This window comes from Cibotium barometz, chromosome 3 (assembly GCF_041138505.1).
Source record: "Cibotium barometz isolate CiBa-2024 chromosome 3, ASM4113850v1, whole genome shotgun sequence".
Classification (NCBI taxonomy): Eukaryota; Viridiplantae; Streptophyta; class Polypodiopsida; order Cyatheales; family Cibotiaceae; genus Cibotium; species Cibotium barometz.
The window spans coordinates 9,807,485-9,833,500 of NC_141048.1; the positions used below are offsets into that span (position 1 = coordinate 9,807,485).

The 26,016-nt window shown below is 44.1% G+C and overlaps 2 protein-coding genes across 4 annotated transcripts in view; both read left to right on the plus strand.

The window, feature by feature from the left end:
* LOC147639692 (3-oxoacyl-[acyl-carrier-protein] reductase 4-like) overlaps nucleotides 1–26,016 on the plus strand; it is a 96,319-nt gene that overhangs the window by 18,169 nt on the left and 52,134 nt on the right. The gene's annotated exons all lie outside the window — the stretch shown is intronic.
* LOC147639693 (uncharacterized) lies at nucleotides 1,298–21,647 on the plus strand. Of its 3 annotated transcripts, none has more exons than XM_086772786.1 (8): nucleotides 1,298–1,377; nucleotides 1,977–2,597; nucleotides 2,702–3,280; nucleotides 3,370–3,441; nucleotides 3,523–3,591; nucleotides 20,060–20,128; nucleotides 20,218–20,258; nucleotides 20,431–21,647. In XM_086772786.1, exons 2-8 carry the CDS (start codon nucleotides 2,169–2,171, stop codon nucleotides 20,432–20,434), a joined length of 1,263 nt encoding a protein of 420 aa, XP_086628912.1. In that variant the 5' UTR covers nucleotides 1,298–1,377; nucleotides 1,977–2,168; the 3' UTR covers nucleotides 20,435–21,647. The 3 variants fall into 3 exon arrangements, with proteins under 3 accessions (XP_086628912.1, XP_086628918.1, XP_086628905.1); XM_086772792.1 differs by lacking the exon at nucleotides 1,298–1,377 and having other exon boundaries at nucleotides 1,391–2,289; nucleotides 2,407–2,597; nucleotides 20,431–21,646; XM_086772779.1 differs by lacking the exon at nucleotides 1,298–1,377 and having other exon boundaries at nucleotides 1,391–2,597.

Here is a 26,016-nt window from a genome sequence, read left to right on the forward strand (position 1 = left end):
TATACAGTTTCCAAAGTTCTTATTTGAAGAGTCATACGTGAAAACAGCATTTAACAATCCCACCACCAGTATAAAACTTTTTGTATATTTCTTCATCTCACCTGGATTGGCAACCAATATACAGTTTCCGAAGCTCTTATTTGAAGAGTCGTCTGTGAAAACAGCATTTAACCATCCTTAACATTTCTGCCAACCTGTCTCTCTCTCTTCGGAGAGCTAGTTTTAATTTCACTGCGTCAACACAGGAGATTAGGGTGGGGGCCAAATTGCTTATGTCCAAATTTGAACATTGGAGTAGTAATTCAAGATCAAATCCACTATTCTGTAAAACTTGTAACGCCTGCACCACAGCGGGATCTTGTAGATTGATCTCCATCTGCAAAACAATGAGTTCCAAATTCAGACTCTCAACAAAGAACCTGCAGTTTAGGGACAAATGAGCAATAAGTTAAGAGTAAATACTCATCCCATATACATAAAGAGAACAAGAGACGAATATAAATAAAATAGCCGACGTAATGAGTTAATTAAGATTGAGATCATATGTAAATGATTTTGTGGTTAAGACGTGAATTACGCCCCATTTACATAACATATTCTAGAATGAAACTAATCGATCAATATTGATCACAGATTTGTGGCTTTGTATAAATGTAAGGCACAAATCACGCCTATCTATACTTTTATGTAATGTGGCACAAAATCCCCTATCGAAATATTCCTCTATCATAATGTGTCGAAGAGAAGTAAGGAGAATTTTTTGCAAGGATTGCATGATCCTTGCAAACGATGCCAAGAATCATGCAAAAATATTGCATCATACATAACTTCTTAGATCACAATGTTTGATGAATAGGCCTGTTACGTGACCGGACAGGCTTGAGATAAGACCAGATTTAAACGTGAGATAGAAAAGGGATCTAAAATGTGCGGATATATAGAAACATGTCGTGTATGAAAACAACGTGAACTTACTAGAGCGGACACTGCTCAATAAGGCCGATTTAAAGGTGAGACAGAAAGATGGAGCTTGTGTTCCACCGAAATTGTGCCTGAAAGAAAGACGAAAAGTTGTGAGACCAAAAGAAGAGGACCAAATACGTGAAAGAAACCAACAGGACCGGGAAGAAAACGAGATCAGTGCATGAAGAGAGACGATACTAGGTGTGTGGAAGAAACGAGGAAGCTCTGGTATCGTCTCTCTTCATGCACTGATCTCGTTTTCTTCCTGGTCCTGTTGGTTTCTTTCACGTATTTGGTCCTCTTCTTTTGGTCTCACAACTTTTCGTCTTTCTTTCAGGCACAATTTCGGTGGAACACAAGCTCCATCTTTCTGTCTCACCTTTAAATCGGCCTTATTGAGCAGTGTCCGCTCTGGTAAGTTCACGTTGTTTTCATACACGACATGTTTCTATATATCCGAACATTTTAGATCCCTTTTCTATCTCACGTTTAAATCTGGTCTTATCTCAAGCCTGTCCGGTCACGTAACAGGCCTATTCATCAAACATTGTGATCTAAGAAGTTATGTATGATGCAATATTTTTGCATGATTCTTGGCATCGTTTGCAAGGATCATGCAATCCTTGCAAAAAATTCTCCTTGCTTCTCTTCGAGACATTATGATAGAGGAATATTTCGATAGGGGATTTTGTGCCACATTACATAAAAGTATAGATAGGCGTGATTTGTGCCTTACATTTATACAAAGCCACAAATCTGTGATCAATATTGATCGATTAGTTTCATTCTAGAATATGTTATGTAAATGGGGCGTAATTCATGTCTTAACCACAAAATCATTTACATATGATCTCAATCTTAATTAACTCATTACGTCGGCTATTTTATTTATATTCGTCTCTTGTTCTCTTTATGTATATGGGATGAGTATTTACTCTTAACTTATTGCTCATTTGTCCCTAAACTGCAGTTTCTTTGTTGAGAGTCTGAATTTGGAACTCATTGTTTTGCAGATGGAGATCAATCTACAAGATCCCGCTGTGGTGCAGGCGTTACAAGTTTTATAGAATAGTGGATTTGATCTTGAATTACTACTCCAATGTTCAGATTTGGACATAAGCAATTTGGCCCCCACCCTAATCTCCTGTGTTGACGCAGTGAAATTAAAACTAGCTCTCCGAAGAGAGAGAGACAGGTTGGCAGAAATGTTAAGAGATGAAGAAATATACAAAAAGTTTATACCGGTGGTTGGATGGTTAAATGCTGTTTTCACAGACGACTCTTCAAATAAGAGCTTCGAAAACTGTATATTGGTTGCCAATCCAGGTGAGATGAAGAAATATACAAAAAGTTTTATACTGGTGGTGGGATTGTTAAATGCTGTTTTCACGTATGACTCTTCAAATAAGAACTTTGGAAACTGTATATTGGTTGCCAATCCAGGTTTAGCAATCACAGCATTACATGTGGTGCGGAAGACAAAGATGCAAGATGAAGGAGTGGATGAAGTGATAATAGGTGAGGCAAGTGGTAGCAAAAGGATAAAAGCTTCCAGCAACAACAGCAGGAGGAGCAGCAGCAGGAAAGGCAATAAGAAAAAGGTTGAGGTTGAAGTTCAGCTCCAACAGATAGAGGTAACTTGACCATCAATAAGTACGTTTCTTAAAGAATACAATACGAAAAAAGTCATGTTTCTTAAATTTTTTCATGTTAAGAGGTGTAAATCATCCATGTGTAGGTACATTTCCCAAATACACATGGAGGAGTCCTTACATATAATGCAGAGATAATTGCATCATCATTGGATGATGATTTGGCCCTCATTGGTCCAGCCCATCAGTCCCTTCCCTTCCCACCTCAGTTTCAAAATTTACAGCCCCTGCATACATGGGTTCCATATGAGCCGCAAATAAATGATAAGCTAATTCTCATTTCTTTCCCAGCATGTAAGGGAGAGGGTCGGTTTCTGAATGGACCTACCATGCATAGTGATTGTCCTTGGTTTACAAAAGAACATCTCTCTTGTTTTGATCTAGTAGGGGCCCAGGGTTTTGGTACCTTTTCTTCTTTTGGGGGAGCTTCAGGGTCTCTAGTAGTGCACCCTCTGCGGGATGAAGGCTTTAGGGTGGCTACACACTTAGGAACATATCACGAGAGTGAGGATATCACTAGTTGGCATACATCATCGCTTCCTTTGTTGAATGAGAGTCTATCCCAGAAGGCATACAACGGTTATTTCACATTGCGGACGGGGCAGTTTTTGACATCCCACTTCAATACAAGTCACAATCCCGTTGCTCCGTATTTGCACCCTCAGGTACATATTGATTGCTTTTTTATTAATTTAGCTGAATGTTTCAGAGAGTTAGATGGCATTCAATGACATTAAACTTTTATTGTTTTAAGGTGGGGCATGTAAAAGGAAAAATAAGGATGCAAAAGGCGAATTCAAAGAAGGATAACTCCTTCAAATCACCGGTAAGTGGTTCACAAATGGACATAATTTCGGACATAGTTTCTTGTAAAGTTTAGCTTTTAATTTCTTCTCCTTGAATTTAGGAATTGGAGCATGATGTTCAGCCAAAGGACGAGCCTGAAGTTTTACATCACCCATGGAGTCCATGGCCAGTAAGTGGCTTTCTTATTTTTTATTTTTCAAAAGTAAGACTTCTTATTAATTATGAAAAAGAAGATCTTTGGGCCAAAATAGCCTCAAGGAATCAACACACCATGCAAGGCATGGAACATCCAACATTCTAGCTGAAAATGCCAGCACATACCAGTAGGGGACTCTGAAAAGAAAGGGGAGTCCTTCCATTCTTTTAGGAAAGCTTGTTGCTTCCTCTTTGCAGTCTTAGAGTGTCCTTGGATTTTGTTCCAAGTAGCCATTAGAGTATGTACCATTTCAACCCAAATGCTGTAGAGAACCTGAGATGGGTGGACTTGTGTATCCTATAAGGCCTCAATACATCTAGCCTTAGCCATAGATGTAGGCTCTCTCTCGTAGAAACCCTGTGGGCATGTATGTGAATGAGAACCATATAATCGTGAAACCGATCCCGTCAAGTGGGAAAGACTCCGTTGGACACCCACACGCTTAATAGCACAACTTTAAAACCACAAATTTGAAATGGACAACTTAATACAACTTGAAATTTAAATGAAATGAAATGGAAAGATGGACACCAGCACTGGGGCCGGAACGGGCCGACCCCCCCCTCAATATATGATATATTTATTGGGAGTATTTAATAAATACAATGCTCCATGGGTTCCAAGAACCAGATAATGTCCATGTACATATGAAAACAGTACCAAACAAATAGGCTCGAAGTTCGATGTAGAAGCTCGAAGCAGAACGACCACTAGTGTGGCCCAATCTCTACGGTCCTGTGCTTTCACTGGACTCCGCGGAGAGCGCCTCACTGGTGTTCCGAGACCACGCACAAACAGGCGCTCTCGTACTAACGCTTGGCTCTCCCGATCTCAGCACCTTTGGACCGAGGTTCGCCAATATAGCTTGGACAACCCGGCACCGAACGGGTGTGGCCGTAGAGGGATGAATCCCTTATCAGATTTAAACATAAAATGCTTTACTCAAATCTGAAAATCACTTACTTGTAGATGGTTGATAGAAGACCAAAACTTGTGGTGTTTGTGTAGACTTTGAAACCACCCAAGAGATGTGAAGACTTCTTGTAGCCGCCAATGGAAAAGAAATACAACCTTTAGCCAAAAAGAAGATGGAGCTGCCGCCTTAGGAGAGGTAAAGTACTCTTGTAGGAACACAGCTACCAACAGAAGCAGCTACGCATGAAGATACAACCACCTGAGTAGCTGGAGCGTGGCCTGCTGGTGATGGAACAACAGCCCGGCTGCAGAGTGCAGCGTGTTGGAGAAGTATGTTCACGATCGGCTGGTGATGGTCACACAGCTGGGTGCTGTAATATGCTGTTGAAGATGGCCTACGTCTGCCTGTAGAGGAACTAGGCAGCACAGCCTGTGGGTAAACAGCCGCCAGAAGCAGATGTAGCCGTACAGTAGGAGATGGCAGCCAGTTTGCAGTAAGTTTAGTCGCCTGGCGAAGAAGGCAGAGAGAATACACAGCTACCATCAGCAGAGGTTTAGTGCTTTGGCGTCTGCATGAAGAAGAGTTGTGGAGGGGCAGCCGACTGTAGTAGCACAGAGGCAGGTAGCCTTCAGGTGGTGGCAGCCGGCTGCAACACAGTAGCCGCCTATGCACAGTAGATTCAGCAGCCGCCTGTGGTAAACATGCGCAAAAGAGATAGTCGCCTATTGTCTCACGTAAGAAGGTGGAAGCGTGAAAACCAGTATACGCTGAAGGGAAAGGCCTTTCTTTTTAATAAAATTAAAGTGGAGTTGTACTATTGATGATACCCACGTTTGCATGTGGGGAACTAGTGGGAGTAGGTGACCATGCCCACCCCCACACTCACTTAAAAGTGGGGCTCCCCACCTTGGCCCCTAAGTGGGTGCCCAAAGGGGGTGCCCACTTTTAAATAAGTGTGAACACCTAACCTTATAAAACAAAGGGGTTAGAATAAAATATTAAAACAACATGTGTAACATACTTACCACCTGTTCACATGCACTAAAACTCGTCAGAATACAGAGCAGACTTCACGACTCACTGGCAGGCGTCCCCGCTCAGTAAGTAACACGTCAGGCAGGCAAGCACACAAATACATGTCATGCGAAAACAGTTTCAAACATGCAAAATATGTGTGCATGTGCAAATAGTAACATGGACATATCTCCCGTTCATGGAACAAGTACAAAATATCTGTCGGCACAAAACTGGCACAACATAAAACATAAAAACCTGGTCTTCCTATGGAGTGACAGTCCCATAGGTAAGACACAGTTCCAGGCACGAGTCTCCCTATGGTGTGACAGTCCCATAGGCAAAACACGGCACGAATACTGGCTCTTCCATGGCGTGACAGTCCCATGGATCGAACACAGTCCAGGTCATACACGGGTGGCACTGATCTGGCTCCCGTTCATACGACACCATCCTGCTAACACACGGGTGGCACCAGTCTGGCTCCCGTCCATGTTAGCAAAATACTGGCCTCTTCACATGAGACACCGGCCTGGCCTCAAGTGAACGAGACGCAAAAACTGGAGATGGACCAAATGGTCGGTCAATTGGTGACATCCCCCCGGGCTTCTAAAGAGTTGACCTCAACTGAAAAGCCTCAAGATATGCCTGCAACAATTGCGGATAATCTGCAAAATAATCCTCATTTACCCATTTGGCATCAATAGGCAAATAATTCTTAAACTTCACAAGGTATCTCCTGGAAAGCTTTCCTGCAGGTAGCTTTCTCTCCTTGTGAAAAACAATCTGTTCTGGCTGGAGGATCTCCTCAAGCTCTTCAATCTCTGGCGGATCTTCTGTGACAGGCTCATCAGGATCTGGCCCCACATATTTCCGAAATAGACTCACATGAAAAGCATTGTGAATCTTCCAATGACTAGGTAAAGCAAGCCTGTAGGACACTTCATTGATCTTGTGAATCACCTTGAAGGGTCCATAATAGCGAGGAGAAAGCTTAAGATATGATCCTTCTCGTCCTGGCCTCTTTCGAAGCCGAGCCTTCTCAAATTTCAGCAATACCCAATCACCTTCTTTGACTTCCATGTCCCTTCTATGCTTGTCAGCAGCCATTTTATGCTTATCCTGAGATCTTGCAATGGCTGTCTGCACCTGACCAAAGGCAATATCCAAGTCACGAACATATTCATCAGCTGCAAAAATCTCATCCTTTGTACGAAGGATGGGTGGCAAGACCACTCTGCCATAAATAATCTCAAACGGAGCCTTTCCTGTGGAAGCATGGATCGTATTGTTGTAGGCAAACTCAACAAGTGGAAGATATTTCTCCCATGCAGTCTTTTGATCTGCCACATAACATTTCAATAAATCCAACACAGCTGAATTTGCAGCTTCACTTTGGCCATCCGTTTGGGGATGATAAGCTGATGAAAACTCAAGTTTAGTACCCATATTATCAAACAAAGCCCTCCAAAATAGGCTTGTAGTCCTGGGATCTCTATCCCCAACAATGGATTTAGGCATACCATGATGCTTGAAAATATTAGCAAGAAAAAGCTTTACCATATGATCAGCTTTGATGGTTTTCTTGACGGGCAAGAAATGAGCTTGCTTGCTAAACCTGTCCACAATAGTCCAAATAGCATCATTCCCATGCTGGGATCTAGGCAAATCCATAATAAAATCCATTGTGATACTTTCCCAAGGTTGCGAGGGAATAGGCAATGGCTGAAGCAAACCTGGAGGCTTTTGCCTGTCAAATTTCACCTTTTGGCAAGTAATACATGCACGCAGATAAGCCTCAATGTCTTTACGCATGCTTGGCCAAAAGAAATACCTCTGAATCATGCGAGTAGTAGGCATAATACCTCTATGACCAGCATAAGGTGAAGCGTGACATTCGTCCATAACCTTTGGATGCAAATCCTTCACCACACATAGGCAATTATCCTTCATGAGATAACCCTCGTTGATAACATAAGAGGCATGTGAATGACCAGCCATCAAATCAATCCATATATGGCAAAAATCAGCATCCAAATGATACAAATCTCTCATAGCAGATAGATCTCATGGAAAGAAAATTTGCCATTCTCATCTGCTTCTCTGAAAGCTTTGTTTGAGATAGAAAGTATCTCAAGCTTTGATGATCTGTCTTGACTACAAATTCAGCCCCAAGAAGGTAATGTTTCCAAATCTTTAAGGCGTGAATTACAGCCAAGAGCTCTTTCTCATAGATATCCATATGAAGCTCGGCATCATGCAAACGACGGCTCTCGTATGCAACTGCATGTCCTTCTTGATTTAGGACAGCTCCTATGCAATCACCACAAGCATCACATTCAACCACGAATGACTTGTGCAAGTCAGGAACAATCAATACTGACCCACATATGATCGCATGCTTGAGTTGCAAGAAAGCATCCTATTCCTTTGAAGTCCATTTAAAAGCAGTTTTCTTATTCGTGAGATCATGTAGAGGAGTGGCAATCATGGCGAAATGCCTTATGAAACGCCTGTAATACGAACATAATCCCAGAAAACTACGTATTTGATGTACGTTTTGCAATTCGGGCCAATTCCGAATAGTCTCTATCTTTGCAGGATCCATTGTAACTCCGTCCTTGGATACAATATGTCCCAGATAATGAATCTCTGAAAGGAAAAACTCACTTTTCTTGGCATTGACGAAAAGTTTATGCTTCCGCAACTCTTCGAACACTGTGACCAAATGAGTTCTGTGTTCCTGCTCATTCTTGGAGAAAACCAAGACATCATCAAAGAAGACTCGTGTGAACTTGCGATGGGGTTGGAATATCCTATCCATCATACGATTAAAAGTAGCAGGAGCATTGGTGAGACCAAAAGGCATTACCAAGAATTCATATAATCCGAAGGCTGTCCTGAATGCAGTCTTATGGACATCTTGTGGCACCACGCGTATCTGGTGATAACCACTCTTCAAATCAAGTCTGCTAAAGCAAGCTGAGCCATCAAGCTTATCCAAGATATCATCAATACGTGGAATTGGAAATCTGTTCTTGATGGTAAGCTTGTTCAAAGCTCTATAGTCCACACACATACGAAATGATCCGTCCTTCTTTTGAACAAGAAGCACAGGAGAGCAGTAAGGTGAGGAACTGGGCTGAACCAAACCTTTCTCTAAAAGCTCGTTTACCTGCTTCATAATTTCTTCTTGTTGTGCAGCACTCACTCGGTATGCGGGTTTGTTAGGAGGAGAACTACCTGGCACAAGATCTATGCGGTGATCTTCGGACCTTTGGGGAGGTAATTCACCTGGCAACGAGTCAGCAAAACAGTCGTTGAATGCATTAAGAAAATTCAGCCTATCATTAGACATAGCATCCACATTTTGATGATTTGGCACAAGACTATCACGCACAAAAACCAAGTACGCTGAAAGACTCTTTTTCATTGCTTTATTAATTTGGATGTGTGATACAACTGGGATGGAATCCCCTTCTTTGCTAGCATCAATAAAATGCATGCGGCCTTTATGCATACAAGAAATCATATTAGACTTGTAGTCTTTGCGGGGCTCAAGCCTATGGTGCCACGGCTTGCCCAACAATACATCACATCCATTCAGTGGAGCAACTAGAAAATGCTCATTATCAAGGTAGCCCTGGATATGGATGCGCAACTTCCCTATCAAAGGGGTAACCTGCACCTCTTTACCAATAAATGCAGCTTCGGCTTCAATCTGAGGTTCCATATACTCGACCTCAATACCCAATGCAGCTGCCATTTGCATAGAGATGAAATTGTCAGTTGCACAGTCATCAAACATGAAGAGTGCGGGCTGATCCTTAATTTTCCCCCAAGCCTTGCAAACCATACGCTCTTTTGCATCATGACCTGTATTTCCTTGCACATCAGGAACTGCATGTACATTATCTTTGGTGTGCTTGTCCTCGTGCTTTGATTTGCGATCTGGGCATTGCCGAAACATGTGGTCTTTGCTACCACAAGAAAAGCATTTTCCATCCTTGGCATATTGCTCTCTTTGCTCCGGGGTTAATCCAAATTTGTTCTTCCTTGGGCCCTGTTCTTTAGATGTGTTATTTTCAGCTTTACCACCCTTGTAAGGCTCCCGGAAGTTCTTTTTAGGTGGCTGTCCACCCTTTTGCTGATTTGGGACAGCCTTGTCCTTCCCCTTGGAACCTCCTTGATCCTGCTTAATCTTGAGCACCAATTGCTCTGTAGCAAGAGCAGAAGCTGTGAGTTGTTGCAACGTATGTTTTGGGTGCAATTCAATACCCGATCTATATGCTGGTTGCAGTCCAGAACGAAACTTCCTCTTTCTTTCATCCTCTGTGATTTGCATGAAGGGAGTGACTTCTAGCAACACTTTCCAAAATTTGTTAACATACTGTTGCACACTCTCATTGTCTTTTTGTTCCAGCCTGTCCCACTTTTGAGTGAGAGTTTGCTCTGCATTGGGTGGCAAGAACTGAGCATAAAATCTATCTTTGAATTCCTTCCAAGTAGAAATGGGATCCTTGGTGATCTTTACAGTGATCCACCAATGAGCAGCAGTCCCTTTCAAAAACATGCTAGCATGGCGCACCTTCGACTTTTCTGTAAAGTCCTCATCGCTAAAAGCAATGTCGAACTGTGCCACAAACGCTAACACCTTAGAAGCATCATGTTCACCATGAAAAGCATCAAATTTGACAGATTTATCACCTGCTTTGAATTCCTTGAGCTTCCTGGCATGAGGCTCATGGTCTTCTCTTTTTCTTTTTCCCTTATCCAACGGGGTAACCCTATCTGCATGGGCTCCATGGGCCGTCATAGAAGCTTCATGGGGCACGGTGGCATGTGCTCCACGAACTCGAAACTCAGATGCATGTGACTTACCTGCATATGGCATGGTCTCTCCATGAGACAACTCAGAAGGCAAAATTTTTCTGGAAGCAGACCTGTCACCATGAGATACATGTCTTGCATGCATGTGACTTTCATGCCCTCCATGAGCACTGGCATACATATATCTGTCAGGCTTAGTGCCTTGGGGAGAAGATGCATGTCGAGAGGTGACAGTCACCTCTTCCTTTTGCATAAAAGATTTCAGCCTCTGGGATGCGGGATCTCCATGCTTCAAACGAGGTGGATTTCTGAATTTCAGCTCTCCGTCATCCCCCTCTTTGATATCACCTTTGCGAAGGAGATAGGCAAGTGCCAACTCCCTTGGTTTCTTGCCCACTTCACGAGCCATTGATTCAAAAGTTACATCAACCATAGCATCAGCCTTCCTGGCTTCAATAGCACTTTGCAGATGGGGATCTTCATGCAAAAACTTTAACTCTTGCTCTTGAGCCTGCAAAAGTTTTCTCATATGTTCCATTTCAGCCCTCATAGCATCAAGCTCTTGTTCAAGCATAACTGTCTTTCCTGGAGACAGTTGACCCTTGGATTCACTATCCATAACCCTTTCAAGGGGCTTGTGTCTACCACGCAGGCATCAGACCCACGAGAAGCACTAGATGGACCCCTCGAATTTGGCACTTCCAAAGGGTTGCCTTGGCTGTCCATTGTGTTTTAAGTTTGCTAAAAGCGGGATGTCCAGTACACAGGTTCGTTTCCCCACTAGGAAGAGGGAAACAACCGTGCTCTGATACCAATGAAACCGATCCCGTCAAGTGGGAAAGACTCCGTTGGACACCCACACGCTTTAATAGCACAACTTTAAAACCACAAATTTGAAATGGACAACTTAATATAACTTGAAATTTAAATGAAATGAAATGGAAAGATGGACACCAGCACTGGGGCCGGAACGGGCCGACCCCCCCCTCAATATATGATATATTTATTGGGAGTATTTAATAAATACAATGCTCCATGGGTTCCAAGAACCAGATAATGTCCATGTACATATGAAAACAGTACCAAACAAATAGGCTCGAAGTTCGATGTAGAAGCTCGAAGCAGAACGACCACTAGTGTGGCCCAATCTCTACGGTCCTGTGCTTTCATTGGACTCCGCGGAGAGCGCCTCACTGGTGTTCTGAGACCACCACAAACAGGCGCTCTCGTACTAATGCCTGGCTCTCCCGATCTCAGCACCTTTGGACCGAGGTTCGCCAATATAGCTTGGACAACCCGGCACCGAACGGGTGTGGCCGTAGAGGGATGAATCCCTTATCAGATTTAAACATAAAATGCTTTACTCAAATCTGAAAATCACTTACTTGTAGATGGTTGATAGAAGACCAAAACTTGTGGTGTTTGTGTAGACTTTGAAACCACCCAAGAGATGTGAAGACTTCTTGTAGCCGCCAATGGAAAAGAAATACAACCTTTAGCCAAAAAGAAGATGGAGCTGCAGAGTGCAGCGTGTTGGAGAAGTATGTTCACGATCGGCTGGTGATGGAACAACAGCCCGGCTGCAGAGTGCAGCGTGTTGGAGAAGTATGTTCACGATCGGCTGGTGATGGTCACACAGCTGGGTGCTGTAATATGCTGCTGAAGATGGCCTACGTCTGCCTGTAGAGGAACTAGGCAGCACAGCCTGTGGGTAAACAGCCGCCAGAAGCAGATGTAGCCGTACAGTAGGAGATGGCAGCCAGTTTGCAGTAAGTTTAGTCGCCTGGCGAAGAAGGCAGAGAGAATACACAGCTACCAACAGAGGTTTAGTGCTTTGGCGTCTGCATGAAGAAGAGTTGTGGAGGGGCAGCCGACTGTAGTAGCACAGAGGCAGGTAGCCTTCAGGTGGTGGCAGCCGGCTGCAACACAGTAGCCGCCTATGCACAACAGATTCAGCAGCCGCCTGTGGTAAACATGCGCAAAAGAGATAGTCGCCTGTTGTCTCACGTAAGAAGGTGGAAGCGTGAAAACCAGTATACGCTGAAGGGAAAGGCCTTTCTTTTTAATAAAATTAAAGTGGAGTTGTACTATTGATGATACCCACGTTTGCATGTGGGGAACTAGTGGGAGTAGGTGACCATGCCCACCCCCACACTCACTTAAAAGTGGGGCTCCCCACCTTGGCCCCTAAGTGGGTGCCCAAAGGGGGTGCCCACTTTTAAATAAGTGTGAACACCTAACCTTATAAAACAAAGGGGTTAGTGTCATGTGCATCAGCAATGCCATGGACCTTCTCAAGGCTAGATCCAGAAGAGGCAGACAGATAAAAGACTAGGAACCAGATAGAGTCAGACTGTGGAGCACAAGATGCAGTAGTGGACAGGTTGGACTTGGAGAAGCACCAGGGAGCAGTCGGCTGAGGACAAAAGCTGTCGGCTGAACCAGGAAGAAGGCGCATGAAGTCGGCTGATTTAATAAGCATTTAATGCTTTTAGAACTGGCCGACCAGCAGTCGGCCAGTTTCCAGCAGTTCCTACCTTGTCCAAGGAGCATATAAAAGGCATCAAGGGCCCATAGCATGAATCATTCACTCCCACTAGGGGTGTGGGTCACTTAGAGGTCCCATAGGGACAGATTTAGGGATTAACAACCTTTTTATGAAGGCAGCCCATGGCTGTACAGATTTGTACCTTTTTTGTACATAGTATATACTGAAATTCCAGCACTTCTCACTCTCTCTCTCTACTCTCTCTCTACCTGCGTTTTTGCATCAGAAGGTCTTCAAGAGTGTTTAGGGCTGAAAGAAGACTACCCAGAGCTTCCGCGCGTTACATTGGTATCAGAGCATCAGGCTCAGCAAAGCTAAACACTGATTCAGTCCCAGATGATGGTGTACAGGTCCAAGGTACAGGAAAGTACACGGATTCGAAGCCCAAGGCGAGAACACAGATCGGGAAGAACTCCCAGGAGGTTTGTTGGTGGTGTTCCACAGTGCCAGATGGGGATGGCAGTTCCGTGAGCCAGATGGGTTCTAAGGGAACGGTCCCAAGGGAGGTTGATCCTCCAAGGGTGATGTGAGAGTGCCAGACTCAGGCTCGTGCCTCCCTGCATCTCCATGAGTCCACTCCGCAGGGATACCTGCAATAATCTGTGTGATCCTCCTATCATATCCTCTGAGTCCCTGAGTAATGTCCTGCCTCTGGTTCATAGGAAGATCAATGAAATTCTTCCATGTGCCAAAGGAGGAAGTTGGTCCTCTGTCCGACTTGGACCACTGCATGTAATCTGAAGCACCTAGCGGCCTACCAAACTCATCCAGAATAACGTCGTTCCAAATGAGCGGCTGTCTATCAACCTCATCTGAAGATGTGGGTAGAATCGTCCTCAAAGAAGATCTAGAAGTAAGCCAAGCAGTAATGATAGCCTCATGAGAGGGGATCTCGGCAACTTGACCCTCTACTGGTGAGAAGATCTATCTAGAAGTGGCTTGCCAATCACTGTCCGCAGAGGGGGTGCAAAGCTGAATACTATGCATGAAAAAAGCTTTCCAAGGCTCCTTTCCTGGTAAGAAGCCTTTGGCCGCAAGCTTGCAAAGGAGAGCACTACACCGGAAATCTGGATTAATAATGTTCAGGCCTCCTAAATGGGTGGGTAAAATCAAAGTGTCCCATGTCACCGTCACTCTAGAATCAGACGATCCATCAAGACCACTTCAAAGAAAGTTCATGATGGGTTTCTTGAGCTGTGCAATGGACTTCCTAGACCTGCACCAACATGAGCATTCAAACCAGGCAGTGGCTAAAAGAACTTGGTTAACCACCACCACTCTAGAAGCCAAATCAAGATTCGCTGAGCTCCAAAACAAAAGCTTCTTCCTGATGTGTTATGTCCAGGCTTGGACATAACGTTGGCTAGACTGAGTGATCAGGTTGACCTAATTTTGGGACGGTTAGGTCATGTTTACTATTTATAGTAAACACCAGCCTCTATAGTGAGGGCCATTACTCACTAGAGGGCAATCTTAGGAGTGGGGCCTCCTAAGTGACCCAGCTTGACATAGACCAGTCCAGGCCTAAAGACAGCCGGATTGGTTGGGGCTACGTAGTATGGGATGCGTAGCCTTACTTGGGATGGACTACGGTCGAAGGTTGCCTGATCACTAGCTCGGGGGTGGCTCGGATGAGCCTACGGCTGGGTGGTGAGTCTCTAGCCATTCACTAGCAGTCCCCGGACTGCGTAGACTATCGCCAAGTTAGCCTTGGTCAGATAGAGCAGAGTCTTCCCTAGTTGAGGGGTTGTGTCAGTTGGTATCAGAGCCAATCTCTGTTCTTCTGATCCCTTTGATAGGTGAGATTTGTAGGAGAAGAATTTGGGATTTGATTTCTGATCTTCTCATGCTTCTGGCAGAGGAAGAAGTTCACTCTTTTGCTGGAAAGGAGAAATCGAGGAACCTTGAACTTCGTTAACTTGGTTACTCGACATAATTCTCTTGTATTTGGAGAAGATCTGTGAGACCAGGGTTCTCGGAGTAGACGTTGCTTGGTTCTTGACTTCCTGATTCTCGTCGGCCCGTGAGCCTGGCAAGAAACATGATCTTTGGCGAATTCTCCTGGTCCTAGTTTCCGAAGGGAATCTTGATTGGTTGCCTGGCAACTGGTAGGTTTCCTGTTGTCGGAAACCGACAGAGATGGTTCCCCTCACTTTTGGTTCCTGAGGAGCCGATGGTGCATCGGTTTTCCCTAGCAACTGTTAGTTCTACCAATCCCTAGCATGGAAGGGAGGTAACCGGGAGGAGGCGGGCCTCCTCGAGGCGGTGGGTTGCTGCCGAAAGGCAACATCCTGCAACCTCCTTCTTTGGGGCTGTTGCTAGAGGGTGGCGACCTGCTGGTCGTCCCCCTTTGGGCTGCTACAGGGCGGCTTTGTGCCACCTTGTTGTTTGGTGAGGGGAGGGTAGCCTGTCAGCGCCCCCTCTCCCTGCTGGTTGCTGTTTGAGTGGGGCGTCGACCTACTGGTCGCCCCCTAGGCAGCAGGCGAGAGAAAAGAAGAGAAATGCCAATCAGAATTCAAATAAGAATGAGCAGAATGCAAGGGAGGACAAGGGAAGCCTGTTGCATCCTTTGGAAATACCAGAAAAGAAATGGCAGAGTATTTCCATGGATTTTGTGGTTGGATTACCACGAACATCTCGGGGACATGATGCTATTTGGGTGATCGTGGATCGATTAACTAAATTAGCAAGGTTTATTCCCACGTGAGAAACTATTACAGCCACTCAACTTGCTCATTTATTCGTTGAGAAACTATTCAGTTTGTATGGTTTGCTAGCTGAAATAGTGAGTGACAGGGATCCCAAGTTTATTGGGCATTTTTGGAGAGCTGTGTTCAAGAAGTTGGACACTAAGCTCAGTATGAGTTCGGTTGATCATGTTGAATCTGATGGGCAAACTGAGAAAACGAACCAGACTATGGAGGATATGTTATGTACTTACGTTTCTATCCGCTAGTTTGATTGGGAAGAGATTCTTCCGATTCTAGAGTTTGCTTACAATAGTGCTAAGTATTCAGCCACTAAGCATAGTCCATTCATGTTAATGTATGGCTATCAGCCTAGTGCCCCGTGGGTTATTGGCTTAGAGAATGTAAATGTCAATTCTGCATCTGACTGGTTACAGGATCAGTAGGATATGCTGAAAGTAGCCAGAGAAAGCATAAAGAGTGCTCATGATAGAGCTAAGTTTTATGTTGATTAGAAGCGTTCACTGCGAGTTTTCTCTGAAGGACAGTATGTTTATTTGAGAATCCCTAAGGATTCTTAGGTTATGCATACTGGTCCTATTTATAAGTTGTCTCCTCGATATTGTGGCCCATACTTAATCCTTAAAAAGATAAATGATGCGGCTTACAAGTTGAAATTACCTGATGGAGTTTGGGTACACCCTGTCTTTCATGTCAGTAGACTGAAGGAAGCTTTGGGTGCTGGAGAGAATGTGGTAACCGATGAGGAACTCGTTAGGTTGGAAGATCTTTCCATCTTTGTGCCCCATATTCCAGAGCAGATCTTGGACACTTGTCCTTATGCAAGGCTGCAAATAACTCCTCTTTGGAGAAGGGAGCATCCAAGATCGACCTCATCTCTGGAGTCACCAAATGGGGAACAGAGTCCCAGACCCTACTCCTAGTTGCATCTATATTTGGAGAATAGGGTCTGTTGAAAGAAGGGATGCATAAAACTGCGTGGCAATATCAGGTACCCTATGTGGCTCTGTTTGCATCACCCCCTCGGAGTCAAGAAGTTGCCACAATGTTTCCTTGCTGAGGCGAGGACCCAATGAAGCAAAGAAATACTTGTTGACTCTACCTACAATCTGGATCTAGAAGGATTCTCTAGCATAGAATGAGAATTCAGCCTTCTGATCTAAAATAGCCTGCTGCTCTGTCCTAGCCACTGCAAGTCTCTCATGAGTCCACTGATCACTTGGCCTTCTTTCCTCTTCTCTTTGAAGAGCTGCAAGTTGCTTCCTGTTTGCAATCTCTTTGCCAATGACCTCTTGCTTTCTCTTCCTAGCAGTGGCCTGAAAAAACGTACTGATCTCCTGCATGGCAGCCTCTAAAGCAAGAGATGGAGAGGTAGCATCAACAAAGTGCCTCTCCCAAGTCTGTCCCACTGCTGTCCTCAGCAAATAAGGCATCAGGAATCGTGATAGAGGGCATGGCACCATGTCTCTGAGGGTCAAAAATGACAAGAGAAACTGGGGAGTGGTCCAAAGTAGTGGTCCTAGGGGCAATGTATATACATCCTCCTCTGTCCAAAGCCCAATCATCCGCATAAAATCTGTCAATCCGTGAAAGAACGGAACCAATTGTCCTCTTGTTTGACTAGAAGAAAGAAAGTGTGTGACCCTGATGAAGGAAAGCATCATCCGTCCAGCAGTCCCTGCCTCTGAATTGAAGTATAAAATCATTCTAATCACGTCTCTCAAGAGAGTGAATGCCTCCTTCTAATCCTCCTTTTTTATCGCATGGCTGTTCTACCATGTTGAAATCTCCACCAATAATCCAAGAATCTTCAATATGTTCCTAAGTGGAGAGAAAGTGCCAAAAGGAGGTCCTGTCACCCCTATGGTAGGTGCGTAAACATTCAGAATGCCAACCTTGCACCCATCAATCAATAAAATGATCCACTGTGCTCTAGAAGGAATGATGACACCATGACCAATGACAAGAAGAAGTACTGAGGAAGAAACAACAATACAAGTACCTTCACTGGAACCAATGGCTCATGACCAAAAGCAATGTCATGAGAGAAGCTTGCCTGACTTACTGCACGCAGAAGCCACAAGCTTATGTTCCTGAAGCAAAAGGACATCAATCGGTCCACCAACAATGCCTGGATGCAACTAATTGCAAACCACCTTTCCGTCTTCGGCGATGTGGTACATTACCTAGACCGTGGACGTTTCATGAGACAATTCTCTAAGGATGAGTGAAATGGCTTCCCAATCTCGTGGTGGAAGCTCTGTTGCAGTAGAACCCTGTCTCCTAGAATATGCATGAGGCAAAGCTGGAAAATCAATGGGAGACAAATGAAAAGCCTCTCTCTGGCTGTGGCTGTGCACCTGTGGAGGTTCCATCTGCATGGGAAAAAGTGGATTGAACAACCTCCATCTTGCCATCTGTCAAAGGAGTAAAGGGGCTATGGTGCACAAACTGATTAGCATGAGAATGCATATGTGGCGGAACATAACCCCTAGTAGCAGGATAGCCAATTGCATGTAAAATAGACTGGAAAGCCTGGAAATGATGCGGTAAGAGGCTATATGTATCCAAAGTAAACTTGCCCTTTGCCAGGGTCCTGGGGGATCGTCAAACATCCATTTGAGTCAGATGAGTGGCCTGAACTGGTAAGGGCACAGTATCGGTAAGAGCTCTCTGGCCATTGAAGTGGGAGAAGTAACCCGTGCTGGAAAATTAGCAGAATCTATCCCTTGTGCCTCTCCTTGTGCCGGCGATGACACAACAGAGGAGGTGACTTGAGCTAGAATAAAAGCAACCTCCTGTGCAACACCCACAACCTAATCAGACTGAACTGAAGTTTGGGCTGGTACTGTGGTATCTCCGATTGCCTGCCAGTATTGCCTCCAAGCTAGTGGCCTCCGAGTGGATGATCTCTGTGGGGGGTGAGTCTTCTTATTCTTCTTCGGATGCTTCCTCCTCCTGGAAAAATCTCTTGCAAAGTGACCAAGCACCTTGCAAATCGTGCACGGATCAATGCGTCCCGCGATCTCGATGCTCTGAGTGGAAAAGGATCCATCTAGTCTCTCGATCCGAACATGGTCATCTGCGATGTCACTGAGACACAAGAACTCTAACCCTTGGTACCCCATCCTCCTTAATTGCATGAGTGGCTATCAAGGGTCTATCTGGGCTTGGCAACGGTGGCACCTCGATGACCTCCCCGAAGGCTCCACTAATGGTCGGAAGAAGTTGGTGTGGTAGCCTTGGGAATCTGATGAAGATCGAGAAGTACTTCTTTTCCTCTACCACTGGGTCAAACCCAATCGAGAAAGGGTAGAGGAAAATTTTATTCGATCAAGGGGCAAAGGACTTGCCCTTAGAGCTGTCGAAGTAGCCTCGGATGAATTAAAGACTATCTAGAAAAAAACCCTTGCCTAGGAGCCGGATATCTGTGATGTGGGTAGCTACCTCCGAAGGCAGGGCTGCAATCATCCAATCCCTCGCTTAGCTCCTTGACGGGTGAGAACCATGAATGCGAGCGAAGAGGGATAGGTAACTCTCGATGTTTGCATCTCGTTGAAGCTGTTGCAACTCGTCTTTAGAAAAAGATATTGATTTCACAGCCACTGGTGTGGGCAGAGGATTGACTGAGGTCATCTCGCCGATCAAGTATGGAAGGCCGACTCGAACACAATGAAAAATCCTTCCGAGTCCTATTGCACGGGATTCCAAAAGGGCTAAGGGATGAAAAAGTACAATAACAGGTGGGAAAGGAATTAACAAACGAGGGCGGGCTAGGACATGGCAAAGAAAGGCTAAGGGGGGGTAACCTACAGGCAAAGGGTCTAGGGGTGGATTAGGGGCTAGAATAGGGCTGGCTATGGGGGCTATGGCTAGAAAGGGGTGCTTAGGGGCTGGCTGCAGGTAGAATAAGGCTTTTAGGGACGAGATTAGGGATTAAGGGAGAGGCTAAGGCTGTGAGGGGCGGGTTTAGGCTGTGAGGTGGTTGGTTTAAGGCTAAGAGGGGCGGGGGATGCTGTAAGGGGGGGATGTGAGCTGGTAGAAAGGGGTAGGGTGTACAATGGGTAGGGTAGGAAGAGGCGACTGTATGGTAGGAGTAGAGGGGGATGCTGGCAAGTTTTGCACAGGTAGGGAGTAGCGGCCTACATGGAGGGGGTACGGGCTGCAGGGAGGGGGTAGCGGGCTGCAGGGAGAGGGTAGCGGGTTTAGAGCTATGGGTAGAGGGGTGAGGCTGCGGGTAGGCTAGGGCAAGCTACGGATAGGCTGAAGGTAGGCTGTAGGTAGGCTAAGGGTGGGAAGGGAGGGCAACAAGGAGATGGGGAGCAAAGCAGCTTGTTTTTGGGTTTTTTATCTCCATTTGGCTTTCTTAATTTGGACATAGAGTCTTGTGAAGTTCAACTTTTAATTTCTTCTCCTCAAATTCAGGGATTTGATGATGATGCATTGCCAAAGGAAGAGGCTGAAGTCTTGCATCACCTTTGGAGTCCATGGCCAGTAAGTGGCTTAAGATTGATCTTTCTATAATTTTAATCAAGAGAGTTTTTGACAATTCACACTTTTAATTTCTCTTCTTGGAAATTCAGGGACTGGATGACGATGGAGTGGATGGTGGCAACACAGAGGAGTGAGTAATTTAATTTAATGCTAAGATTTAAGATTGTTCTATATCAATTTATGTGATCTGTCTTTATGTAAAGTTTTATATCCAAAATCTACTAAGCTCTAACTATCTCAGTAGGAATTCCAAGCTTTTCCCAATTATTACATCTAATATTGAAGCTGTTGGTTTGTCATAGGTGAACCTTTCAAGCTTGAAAGGTTGAATGCTTGGAGGCTTACAACATGCTGTCAGTGGATGAATGTTGCTATAGATAGGCATGGGAAATGCCTATGGAAATGGTGCAGCTTTGTAGTCGTGCAAGCACAGTTATTGGTATCACATGGACAGTTATGAGATTCTGTCAGCCCACATACATTTCGATGTACCAGCACGTTGACATACCATTGTTTGCTTTTTCTTCGAGACCTTACAAGGTGTCTCTATTGGCCCACATGTTTAAATGTAAATAATGAACCATATAAACAGCTGACGTGCATGCGTCTTTTGCATGGCAATGATGGCAATGACTCTCAATGCTGCCTGCCCAAGTGGCAACACGCAACATAATGTTGGATTATTGGTAGCTAACTTTGTGCTCACATTCAGTTGGTTCTAAGTAGAGGCATATTCAAGTCTTCTGAGTGGAAGCATATGCATCATGTTTCAGTTGTCTTATGTTTTCCCTCTGTAGAGAATATATTTTTACTTCACTCAGGAAGGTGCTCATTGATGGAAGAGTATATAATTCCTTGTGCCTACAAGATTGCTGCTTGATTTCCTACAATGAAGATGAAGCATATGTGTCTTCTTGATGAAGCTCGCTCACACCAAGAGCACTGCTACATATCTATGGGCTGACTGAATGGAGAGAATGCTGTGAACTATACTGCTGAATTGGAGCTATGGTCTGCAGGTTGAATTTTTATGTCTGGCTTACTGAAGGAGGGCTACAAACTGAGACTAATGGCTCAATATTGTCGGAAGCAAGCCCAAGATCAGCAGGACAAGAGATAAGACTGTTTACTGAACTGGGAAGCTGCAAAGGAAGCCTGATTGCTGCTGGCCGTAGAAGGCTGCGTGCTGTTTACTGTAGGGGATGGATGCTGCTGGCTTTGACCAAAAAGCTTCAAGGCAGAAGATCTGGTGCCTGGCTGAATTGCAAGCTGTTGTCTGCTGGTTGTTTGCGTCAGAACTGCAGGTGTTCAATGACCCTGAGAGCTTCTATTTATAGGTTGGTTGATGGCCTTGCTGGTTGGCCAGCTAACTACTTAACTAGCTGCCTGACCTGGTGCTGCCTGGCTAGCCAACCTATAGTCTTCTTGGTTGCAGATTTGTTGCTCCAGTAGATGCTCAGTAAGCGGATGTGTATAGGGCATACTACTTTTCAATTGTGAACTTGATTGTCCAGTATTGCTCAATGTAGCTATAGGTATCTACATGAAATTATTATTGGCCATAAGTATCTAATTGAAATTATTATTTCATCTATATTTATTTATTATCTTTGCTATACACATGATATAAATTGGTCTTTCGATGTTTCCACATTTTTTCACAAAATCCTAGGTGCTGTTATTTTACCATTTTATCTCTATGCGATTATGATAGGTTGAAGAGAAGCATTTACAAAGTCATGTGTTAAATTGAATTTGAAATAAAGGGATCTCCATTTAGTAAACAAGTATTATAGTTATTTCTCTATCTACGCTGAAGAGATGGTGGTACCTCTTATTTCAATGGCATCACAGTTTTTTTATTGTGTGAACTACTTAGTGGTCATGGTGTCAACGTTGGTTTCAGGGAGATGAGCATTTCATGGGATGTTTCTTTATAATTTTTGACAAACCCTCTTTGCTGAATAAGATCTGGAAAATATCGTCATAGCCCAGCTATGTCTGAAATCCCCCGTCTGCCCATTAGAGTCTAGCTGACCCAGCAGTTTTTGTGAGCATAAAATTATGTGAGATTCTAGGAAATGGGTGCCTTACAAATTTGTGATGAGGTGCTAACACCTTCAACAAAGTGATTTCTGCAGCAGTCACTCTGTCAACCCCTGGAAAACAGTTCGAAATGTGTTGCTTTCAAGCTTCTTGTATTATACATGATTATAAAATTACTGGCCTAAACCAGTGTATCTGTAACAAGCCCAGTAAAGAGAGATCTTGTAGGTGCCTGCATTTCTTAGCCATTTTCTTATAGTGCATTTGCGCTTCTAGAATGAGATATATCAATGGGACTAGGAGAAAGTTAAGGGCCATTTTATTTTTCATGATCACTACCAATTTCAGCACAGGTATCATGAATTTTTAGACTACTTTGAGGCATCTGAGGGACCTGTATTTCTGTGGAGAATCCACCCACTCTTTCAAAGAGAGTCATGTTCCCTCCATAATATGATAAGGAGCTTAAACATTACATTCCTATAGTAGACAGCTAAATTTGTTTTAATATTGCAGGATACTTCACAAAAACTCAGAAAAAAAACAAAACAAAACAAAAACAAAAACAAAAACAAAAACAAAACATGGGTACTTAATCACAATCTTGTAACTGATGCAGTAAGATTCTCATCAAAGGATTGGTGATTGGCCATTATAGTCATTGCTGATACCTCCGTGTATCAATCATTTATGACTATAGTAGATCCAAAGGTGAATACAAGATTATGTATGCTGTTATGTGAGAGTGAACAGAATAGGTGTTGGTGTAAAAATGTATAGATATGTATACAAACAGATTCATTTCAAGAGTGAAAATAAGATTCAGAAAGCATTTAAATTCTATATCTATCAAGGTAACATGTTCACAAGATGACCTCCTAATTATATTTTAAACTCCTTTAACGTTTACCTCATTCATATGGCTCTAAGATCAGTCTATTGTGCTAACATGACCAGTCAAGCTTTGTGTCTCCCCTCTAATATGCCTAATTGATTGAATGTATGGGATTCCGAATTCTTTTGCTTTATGGATACTTAAACCAATTCAAGGTAGCTATGGCAAGTCTTTGGACATATCCCCAACTTTCGTAGAACTTCAGGAATGGAACTTCCATATGATGCAAAGGAAGTTTAGTTGAAGTTGTTCAATGTCGACAACCTTTCTCCAAGTGCCAATGACAAGCCACTTTATTCAACCAATCACTTGATGAAACTTCTTCTTCTATATCAATTGTAGGATTGTGCTTATTGTAAAAGTGGACCATTAGAGAGTCTTAGAGTAATCCACTCCTTACATTGCACTCACCACACCCACCCTAGGCCTGGCTACCTCAATGGTTGTGTGTGTTGCTTAGTGACTTGTAGACTTGCTTGGTGTGATAGTCTTGCAAAGCCATCTCCTTTGCTCCTACTTGTGCCGTCTCTACACTCACCCATGGCCTGCTCTCCTTGCACCCTTACCATAGGTACATGTAGGAGTTCTTGCAGTGTGGAAGAGTGACATCCCTTGTTACTCACACCAAGTGGCTCTAGGCCATTGACAATGGAGGGCAGATTAACTTTAGTACAATATGGAGTAGTCAGCTTCAAGCCGTGACAATGGAGGGCACATGGCCTCTATTGACAACTCTTGGCGAGTGGGAGTCCATGTAGGAGTGCTTCAATTGTAGTATGTAAGTTTTTCTGCTTGAGCTTCTTTGCCCCCGATATCCATGTCGAACTTTATTTCAGGCTGGGCAGTTTGCAATGCCTTGTTATGCATCATTGCAATGCAGGCTAGCGTACATCTTCTAGAGTCGAATGTTGTCTTGGCCGTCTTGGCATCAAGGAGAAGGTGGAAGGCCTCTCATTACTTCTCTTGAGCAGCACATCCAATGGCTTGCTCTTTTCATACAAATTTTGGCACCTATATTTCATGTTGGAGGATGTAGGTTACCACAATGCAAGCAATATTTGGTTTCATGGGTGGCTTTAGTGGGCACGACATGCATTTACTCCTTATTTGGAGCTTTTGGGAGTTGGGCATGTTATGATGTACTTTTTTGTTTGTTGATGGTCTTGATTGGGATAGAATCTTCATTTCATGTCTCATGAGAAAGCTTCTACAGTATAGGAATAGAGACGTACTTCACTTCACTATTCTCCTATTTTGTGAAGAGGTTAGGGTTTGAATCCACACTCTCACCCTTATGTTTATTCCTCCCCAAGAAAGTAATAATATATTTCGTTCAAAATGGCCAAATGGCGATGACAACAAAAGTGGGAGAGTAGTCTCCATCCCACAAACTCCACAAAACCAAAACAGTAGAGGTGGGAGGTAATGTCCAGCCCACAAAGTCCACAAAAGCCCATTACAATTCCATAGCGACTCGGGACGGGGGGCGAGAACGGTTAGGATGGATTGGAATAAGAAAAGCCCAGGATGGGGAACAGTTGGGACAATTATTTTTTTAAAAGCAAATATTAATTATTTTCTTATCAAATTAATTAAAATCGCGAGAAGAATACACAGATACTTCATGGTTCACCATAGTTAGTTTCATAATCAAAAGAGTCAAGGCATTCATTGTTTCATAGTGCACCATACATTTATGATTTGTGGATTTGCCGTTTGGAATGACATAAAACTTTAAAAAAGACATTACTTAAATTTAAAAAGAGACATGGTTGCATGCCGTAAATGATAAACCATATATAATAGGACCCAAAAAAAAAGAGAATGTTCTAGGCACTTGTGTCTCCAACTTCTCCAAAATAGAGATATGCGAGCATTCAGGGCTTTTTTCCTTGCCTTCACCATCTTGTGATCTACAAAATGGAATTTAGAAATTAAATTATTAATGAAACCACAATACTATGTGTCAATTGCATTCCAAGCTCCATAGATTGTGACTCACCTAATCTTGTAGGAATTGTCGATGACGACGTCTTGGTGCACGTCTGCCTTGCTATGCTTCCTCGTACGCAATATACAAAGGGAAGTGTCACATGCACCATGCTCCTTGGTGCCATGTGTCATTCTAGTCTCGGCTCTAGGTTAGATTAGTTTGCAAGTTTAGGATTTTTGTCGTATGCCGGAAGTCCCTTTGTGAGCCCTCAGTCCGAGGGACAGTCAGAGGCTCTGAGCTACATAGATATTCTACAGCCCTACAAGTAGGAATGCTCATGCCCACTAGAGAACCATGTTGACATATAGTTAGCTTGCCTACTAGGATAGAAGTGTTAGTCAGAGTCAGAGAGATTCTCGAGAGAGGAACTGTTGTACAACAGACAGGTCATCATCATTTACAGCAGCAAAAGTATGCAAGGATGGTAGTCTACCTGGCAGAGGAGGAGCATCAATGTACATCAGAGAAGGGGCGACACATTCAGACCAAGATTGGCGGCCAAGTGTAGCTCTTTAAACGCTGATTTTCTGCAGCAAAACAGTCAACCATGTGGGGCAGAGGAAGGACTGGTTGCAGCCCTACAACAGCCAGCAAAGAGGAAGGGCTGGTTGCAGCCCTACAACAGCCAGGGGGGCAGCTTTATAGGCCCCCAGCCAGCCAGCCAGCCAGCCGACTTTAGGACAACCCTATATAAGGGGCCCTTGCCCTCCCATTTTCAGCAAGTCAGGCAGCAAGTTTCCAGCCAGCAAACTCAGCCCTTTTTGCTAAGCAAAGCTCCCAGTTTTCCCCTATCCAGTCCAATAGCTCCCCCTCAATTTCCTGATCCATTTCCCCTCAGCTCTCCTCAGTTTCCAGCAGACCTATCCCTCAGCCAGGAGCAGCAAATCTAGGAGTAGCCAGGAAAATACATGCAGCCAGAGATTCGGAGTGAAGAGACGGAGTAGCCAGCAAGGG

Bases quoted from the DNA above. Each gene is read 5' to 3' on its own strand.
- LOC147639693 (XM_086772786.1), top strand. From the start codon at position 2,169: ATGTTAAGAGATGAAGAAATATACAAAAAGTTTATACCGGTGGTTGGA. The intron at 2,598-2,701 runs GTAACTTGACCA...ATCCATGTGTAG, and splicing joins TTCAGCTCCAACAGATAGAG to GTACATTTCCCAAATACACA. The intron at 3,442-3,522 runs GTAAGTGGTTCA...CCTTGAATTTAG, and splicing joins ATAACTCCTTCAAATCACCG to GAATTGGAGCATGATGTTCA.